Source organism: Arachis hypogaea, chromosome 18 (genome assembly GCF_003086295.3).
Source record: "Arachis hypogaea cultivar Tifrunner chromosome 18, arahy.Tifrunner.gnm2.J5K5, whole genome shotgun sequence".
Lineage (NCBI taxonomy): Eukaryota > Viridiplantae > Streptophyta > Magnoliopsida > Fabales > Fabaceae > Arachis > Arachis hypogaea.
In genome coordinates this window covers 54,252,401-54,260,624 of record NC_092053.1, presented here as the reverse complement: position 1 = coordinate 54,260,624, position 8,224 = coordinate 54,252,401, and the positions used below count along the sequence as shown (strand labels likewise).

Genomic DNA, 8,224 nt, shown 5'->3' with positions numbered 1-8,224 from the left:
TGCTGTTATTTGTTGGCTGTCATTTTGGTGCTATGAATTTTCTATTTTATCTTGAGATTATGTTTAGGTGATAAACTTAATTCCAGGGAGAGGTGAGGAAGTATTTAAAAAATTGAAACAGTTTCTCTAGTTAAAATTTAGGTGTTTGCTACTCTGTTGATTGAATCAGTGCACAGGTCAATTCAACTAATTGACTTATTGTTCTTTCTTGCAATTGAACTAATCTGTCATGTCAGAGTTGTTTGCGTCAGTTGACATGTTCTGTTAGTTACAGATTAGAATGGAACCAAATAAAAATGGCACATTATAAGGGTTTAGGTGGAAGGTCCAAATCAGTGGTGTGTTGCAACATGGGTTAAAGAAATTTATCTGCAATACTGTTGAATTTCCCAGCCGACTTTGCTAAATCACATGTAATTTATTTAGCACTTGTAATTTTTTGTCTTAATAGAGTCATCAAATGCAAGAAAATCTCTGGTCCTCTGGTCATGTGCCTCTAGTCCTCCTCCTTCAACTATATCGATTTTGGAAACATATAAGAAAATCTGTTTATGTAGAAAAAGTTATATTGATAGCTAAGATAGTGGTATAGATCTTAGTACAGGTTTACACTAATAATAATTTCCATTAAATTTGCACAGTTGGATTATTTATAGTGTATGCTTTGATTTACCTTGAATTATGACTCCTATTTGTAAAAGAGTGTACCAGAAATCCATTTCTTCAATGCCAGGTTTAAGGAATAAATAGGAGATGTTTTAGCTGCTCGCGCTGCATATATTCAGCAGACTGGTAAAGAGTCGGATTCTGATTTTGTGCAAAATGTTATATTAAGAGCCAATATGGAGAAACGTTTGGTATGCAATTAGCCTTTGCTACAATTGAAGAAAGCTTTACTCTTTGATGATAAGCTGATACAGAAAAGATGACTACATGCGCTACCTGTTACATTTTTTTGCAGGGAAATATGGAGTCAGCTTGTGGTATATACAAAGAAGCAATAGAGATGGCTGTTGCTGAAGAGAATTTACAGCATGCCCTCCCTAATTTATATGTCCATTTCTCTCACCTAAAATATATGGTACATGGCATATTTATCATTTTTTGTTGAATTTTCATTCTAAAAGGCTAAGCAACATTCTATAAAAGCCGTAAATGAAGTTTTTAGGCTATAGTTACTACTAGCAATTAGTAGCTACAAGGTTTTCTCATTTGTTGCAGCTAACATATCATAATCATAAACAGAATAAATATTGATCCTTCTCATTTTGCATGCTGATTTGAGGTGTAGTTAACCAATCCTGTTACTTCCATGTTCCTTTCTTGGTTTCAAGAGTACAAACAACATGGATGCTGCTAGAGACATCTTGGTAGATGGCATAAAGAATTTGCCTCAAAACAAACAACTTCTGGAGGTAGGTCTATCTTTTCCATATTATTTATGTAACCCTAGTAGAAGTGGAGAGACCTAAGCTAAAACTTTTCACAAGTATGCATTTATAGATAGATACAGCAAACTTCAAATTACTTGCTGTTATTTAGAATGAGCAGGGGGCAACTCGTCATGTCATAAGTTGCTACTGGCTTGAATGTCTAATGAGACTTCTTCCCTTTTTCCCTTTTTCTATATATATATAAAGAAAAAAGTTCGTTTCAGATGCGTGGTGCATGGAATAACTCAATAAACTGCAGTTATTTTAGAGCTTATCCAACTTCATATTGCTATTTTAACAATTTCTTTAAGTATAGTTACTATTAACAACATTAGTTTGTGCCTAACCCTTCTTTTTCCTTTCATTCTTTCGAATCTTGTTATTGACAGCCTTCAGAACTGTAAGGATACACTTGCAACGTGCCAAGTACGTTTTCTTCCATTATTGGAATTTGCCCCTTCTGCTACCATTATCTTTCTTGTGCACACATTATTGTCTAAATATTTATTATTCTATTTTTTTTATTATTTTATTTATTTACTATCTGTTGTCATGTTAAAAGTGGACTTTAGTTACATTTCATGTAATTTAAGAGATGAATTCATGATTGGTTATCAATGACAAGGCTTCATTTATAACTATTGACTTGATCAGTGAATTTTCCAGAATGAACTTGAGGCTGCTAAATCTGAGATTCAAAGTTGGCATTCTTCAATTCAAAATGAGCCTTGTGTACCTGCTGGTGCCACTCCTGGTTAGTTTGTTCCTTGTCTTTGGCATGTTAATTGTGATATACATCTGCATTTTAATTGTTCAAGTTTTAGTTCTTTGTACACAATTGCTTTATTTTTTTGTTATAAATTTATCCGTGAACTATTAGTTAACCTTTGTTCTTTCCAGAGCCCAAAATGTTGCCTGATTATCTTCAGGCCCTGAAATCCTCAGAGGAGTCTTTAAGAGAGCAGGTTTAGAATATAATCTGCCCTTTTTTTTCTGTTGATGTAGTTCACTATCCATTGATTAATTATCAATTATCATTGACAATTGACATATATCTATTGTTATCAGCTTGAAAAGGCAAAGAAAAAGGAAGCTGCGTTCATTGTAACATTTGCAAAACGAGAACAAGAGATAGCAGAGTTGAAGGTATCATGCTCAAAATAAGATTTTTTCTATAGCATGACTGTATATGTGCAATTACATTTCTTTCTGACATCAACTTTGACCACCTGAGTAAAATTTATTTCCACCCTTTTAAGAATACTAACAAATTTACCCACTCTTCAATGCTAGTCAAGTTGAAATAATTGCCTTATTTGTTGTCTGAGTGTAGATCGGATATAGTAAGGTAGACATCCTCTGCTCAGAAAGTAGGAAGCAGCGAATAATTTTGATGGACCAAGAATCTCAAGAAGCAAGTATATTGACATCATCACTAAGAAGCTCAAGAAAGAATGAAGCTATCCATAAATTAGGATATTGAATCTTGATGAGTCCACTAATAGTTATTTGTCATCTAATGTATTTAGATTGTATTATTGCATGGAAATAATTGCTTCTTATTATAAAGAAAGCGTTTTGTACTCTGGTGTGTTTTTCTATTTATACCATCAATAAAAATTTGTATTTATTAAATTTATATTTATTTTGTATGAAAATAAGTTTATTTTGTAATTAGAAAAATAAAAAAAATTCTATTTTACCTTACTGACGGATTTACAGACGAATTTTCTGTCTGTAATTAAAGTGTAAGAGAATTTTCCAAAGTTCAAATTACAGATGGAAAATCCGTCGGAAAATCCGGAAAATCCGTCGGAAAGTTTGTCGCCTTTGGGAAATGGACAGAAAATTTACAGAGGAAAAATCCGTCGGTAACTGGTAAAAATCCGTCTGTAATTTTCCGACGGAAAAAAATCTGTCGGTAAATAATTTCCGACGGAGTTTTTACAGAAGGACAAAATCCGTCGGTAATTTCATCAATAACCAAAAATTTGTCTGTAATAAAGACTAAATCTATCTGTAAATCTGTCTGTATTAATCTATTTTCTAGTTATGTAGGATTGTGAACCAAAAATAAAACATACATGAAAAATACAGTAATTAAAGAGTAGACTCCCAATCCCAGTCCATAATGATAACAATAATGGAAACCCTGGCGATGATCATAATTGTTACTAAAATAATACTAGTACTGCCACCCAAATGAATCATTAGAAGTCAGGACATTATTAAAATACAAAATATTTAGAAAACAATAAAAATGAATTTAAATTAATTAAAAATTATTTTATTTTATTTTATATTTAATTATTTTTAAAAATAAATATATAATATTACATATAATAAATAAATAATTTTAAATATTATATACATAAAATTATAAATATTAAATTAAATAAGATAATTTAAAAATCGAGAAAATCTAGAGAGTCAGTAATTTTTGTATTTTGTAATCAATACTTAATCATCAAAAGAAAAGTGAATGATCTTTTATCATTAAATATAATTTCACATCATTAAAATATTATTGATGACCAACTGATGATTACAAAACACAAAAATTGCTGAGCTAGCACTTCTCTTAAAAATATTATTTTCGTAACATTATTCATTAAAAATATTAGTAAAATGTAAACACCCAGTGGGTCAACCTAACCTAACCTCTGCATTGTCGACTCTCCATATGCTTGTGTCCCTCTCTAGTCTCTCCCTTCATTTGGGTCAACTTTATGATTTATGAATTATGAATCTTCACTCCCACCTTCTCTCTCTATCTCTCTCTCCTGTATAGTTTATATACACACATCACCCTCAAATAACAACGTTAAAAAACTCACTCTCATCATTCACAAACACAAACAGAACAAAACATTAACAGCATTAAGGTTCCATAATTGTTCGTTCATTCAATATGATGGTAGAGGACACATTCTTGTTCCCGCCAGATACAGATCTTGATCTTAGTTTCACAAGCACCACCACTGACCGTACCTTCACCACGGCCTCCTCCTCCGCCCGCACCTCCCTAACACGCACCAGCAGTCTCACCCTCAGCTTCAGCTTCAACGACCGTCTCTCCGCCGCATCCGCCTCCGCTACAACCTCATCTGCCTCCGTCCTCCGCCGTCCCCACCGCAGCTCCGACCCACACTGGTCCGCAATCCGCGCTGCCACCGCCCTCTCCTCCGACGGCCGCCTCCACCTACGACATCTCAAGATCCTCGGCCATCTCGGCACCGGAAACCTTGGCCGCGTCTTCCTCTGCCGCCTCCGTGACGATCACCATGGCGGCGCCACCTTCGCCCTCAAGGTCGTTGACAAAGACCTCCTAAACGCCAAGAAACTCTCCCACGTAGAAACCGAGGCAGAAATCCTCCACGCGCTAGACCACCCTTTCCTTCCCACGCTCTACGCGCGCATCGATGCTTCTCACTACACTTGCCTCCTCATCGACTACTGCCCCAACGGAGACCTCCATTCCCTCCTCCGCAAACAGCCCGGCAACCGGCTCTCTCTCCGGGCGGTTCGATTCTTCGCAGCGGAGGTTCTCGTCGCGCTCGAGTACCTCCATGCGCTAGGAATAGTTTACAGAGATCTCAAACCAGAGAACGTTCTGTTACGCGAGGACGGTCACGTCATGCTCTCGGATTTCGATCTCTGCTTTAAAGCTGACGTGGCACCTGTTTTCGAGCGTAGGTCACATTCCCCGAGACTAACAACAAACTCAAGAAACCGTTGTTTCTGTTATAACAACTATAGCAACAAATCTCGATTTACGGAGCGCGTGGTGGCGGAGTTTGTTGCGGAACCAACAACGGCGTTTTCACGATCGTGTGTTGGGACCCACGAGTATCTCGCTCCAGAGCTTGTTTCTGGTAACGGTCATGGTAACGGCGTGGATTGGTGGGCTTTTGGGATTTTCATCTATGAACTTTTGTATGGTACGACGCCGTTTAAGGGGTATAGTAAAGAGAGCACGCTGCGCAATATAGCATCCAGCAGGGACGTGAGATTTTACGTTAATGAGAGAGAGGAATTGGAGGAAGGGATAAGTGAAGCTAGGGATTTGATTGAGAAGCTTTTGGTGAAGGATCCGAGGAGGAGGCTAGGGTGCGCCAGAGGTGCAACGGATATTAAACGGCACCCGTTTTTTGATGGGATAAAGTGGCCGTTGATTCGGACGTACAAGGCACCGGAGGTGAGGGGGTTGGTGAAGAGGAGTAGGTCGTTGCAGCACGTGACTAGTCACGTGACACATGGTAGAAGGAGAAAGTGGTGGTGGAAAGCGCTTGAGTATGTGATGAGGAAGAAGGGGAACAAATATAATTCGAATACAAACTATAGTAATGGGAATTATTATCATTTTGTTAATTGTTATAAAGTTAGGTAAATCAATGCGCAATGCAAAGCTCAGATGGGATTTATAGTTTTGATTTTTGAATGTAGTGGGAGTTTGTAAGCATTGGAAGATAGGATAGTGTTGTAAGTTGTAACTTGTAAGTTGTAACCATAGTTTTGGGTGTGCAGTATTTTACGAGATAAGTTTGACTGTTGTATATGAATCACAGTGACGACACACAGAACGTTCATGATGATTATTTATCCTTGACTAAATTTTACATCTTTTGTAATGTTTTCATTTATTTTAGTTCCTCCAAAATATTGTGGTAAAATACACAATAATTAAACTAATTTGAATAAGTTGAATAACCATCTCAGAGTAGGGAACTCATCTCAGTACCTATTTATGACCTACCTGTCATACAAAATAACTCCACATCAACTTTTGCGTCATAAACGGTAAATAGGAACTCAAAGTATCTCTCTCTTCTCCATTAAGAGGAACTAACTTTAGTCTCTGTTGTGGTCCCACTTAATTAATTAATTAAAATACTTAAAATTAATGTAATTGATTTTTTAATAATATTATTTAAATTTATAAATTTAAAAATAATTCACTATTAAAAGATATTAATATTAAATAAATTTATATGTAATAATAATACACAATATATAATTCGAAATTACACTAATTTATAGTTTTGTGTTTACAATCGCTAATTTTAATAATATCGTAGCATTTTAAATTTTAAAAATAAAAATAACTAACTCAACTAAGAATTATTTTGTAAGGTGTAAAAATTAAATTTATTTTTTAATGTAAGTAAATTTAATTATTTAATTTAATTAATTATTTTTTAAATAATTAATATAAATTATTAATTAAATAAAAATATAATTATTTAATATAATTTTTATTATAATTATTACTAATTTAATTATTATTTCATTATTTAATATGATTATTTAATTATTTCTGATTTTATATTATTATTTTTTTAAAATAACTTGTCAAATGGCAAGTTATTATTGATTAACTTGAGTCCCTGTTTAGAGGGACTCCCTCACCTTGAGACCCGTGTGGGAACTCATTCCTTATCTCCTCCAATGGTTAAAGTTCCTATGTGTCAGAAAAAAGTGAAAAAGAAATTCGCCATTGTAGGTGCTCTAACTCATTCAATTAGATAAAGATTAGGGATGCGAATTTACCTTGTTTATAACTAGAGATACTGTGAGAAATAAAATAAAAATCAATAATTCAATAATTAGTATTAGCTGATTAAGTCATTTTTCAATTCAGCAACAAAGAAAGGAAGAAGGGACTAGTATTCACGATGAATCCAATAAAGTGCCTGTTCACAGTGTTTTACAGATTGAAATTTGGGCTATCTGAAGAGAGTTGCTCATGGCTATGGAGATGGGATGCAAGTTTGTAATTTCGAAAAACTGACTCTTTGTGAAGTTTTCAACCTTATCACTAGTAGGAGATTATTGAAGGAACATCCCGAGAAAATCTATTACTTAAATAAATGGACTTTCTTCTCTAATGTTATATAAAAACTTGGACGAAATTGTTTGCCGATGCATTCATATTCATCTTCATGGACAGATTAGGGTAGAGATTTGTTACGGTAATATTAATTGGGGATAAGTACTTCGTCCTAAGGTAGGTTTGAGGTCAAAATCAAAATCGTTTTTGACTTTTTTTATTATTAAAATCATTTCTAACATTACAAAATGTTATAATTTTTTTTTATTTTTTTGACCAAATTACCCTTAATTATTAATAAAAATAATATTAAAAAAAAAATTCCACTCCACCCACATATCTAGCATCTCTTCGTCTCTCTCTCCACCCCAAACTCACCCTCAATTTTCCTTTCTCCTACTCTCTGACCCTCCACCCTAAATTCTATCCTATCATCAATTCATCATCATCAGTTCTCACCTTTCATCTTCTTCTTTTCATATCTTCTTTCTTCTTCATCGTCTTCTTCTTCTCATTTACAATAACAATCCTTCATCTTCATCTTCTTTGTCTTCACTTTCATGTGGTGCAGAGAAGATCAAGCCCGTTTACTATTGGAGCGGCCATGGCCTAGGATGCAGATCTTCTGGAAGAGCCAACCGATGTCGGAGCCAGATCCGTGGGTTATGAAGACGGTGGCGGTGGGTCCCTTCTCCTCTGCTTTTTCCTCATCCTCACATGGATCTCCTTCACCATCCACCATTTCTCTTCTTCCTCCACTGTCCGCGTCCAACACTTTCCATCGCCACTATCAGCCCGCGACGCCAACAGAGATGGAAAAAAAGAAAAGCAAAATTGGAAGGAGAAGAGAAATGAGGGAACGACAGGGAGAGGGTTTGGAATGAAAAATATAATTTCTGAGTAGTTGTTGTCATTGAGTTGTTTTTGCCAAGTTTTTTCCTCCTTTTTCACTTCAAAATTG

General features: G+C 35.1%; 2 protein-coding genes across 2 annotated transcripts; both read left to right on the top strand.

Moving 5' to 3' along the window:
- The first annotated feature begins 1,657 nt into the window (after nucleotides 1-1,657).
- On the top strand, nucleotides 1,658-2,688 carry LOC114925783 (FKBP12-interacting protein of 37 kDa-like). The gene is made up of 5 exons (XM_072224926.1): nucleotides 1,658-1,664; nucleotides 1,750-1,859; nucleotides 2,100-2,187; nucleotides 2,334-2,398; nucleotides 2,502-2,688. The coding sequence occupies exons 1-5, from the start codon at nucleotides 1,658-1,660 to the stop codon at nucleotides 2,595-2,597; spliced, it is 366 nt and encodes a 121-aa protein (XP_072081027.1). The 3' UTR covers nucleotides 2,598-2,688.
- A 1,392-nt stretch (nucleotides 2,689-4,080) lies between these two features.
- On the top strand, nucleotides 4,081-6,047 carry LOC112773015 (serine/threonine-protein kinase WAG1-like). Its single transcript, XM_025818054.2, has one exon. It carries the CDS (start codon nucleotides 4,345-4,347, stop codon nucleotides 5,821-5,823), a length of 1,479 nt encoding a protein of 492 aa, XP_025673839.1. The 5' UTR covers nucleotides 4,081-4,344; the 3' UTR covers nucleotides 5,824-6,047.
- Nucleotides 6,048-8,224: the final 2,177 nt, after the last annotated feature.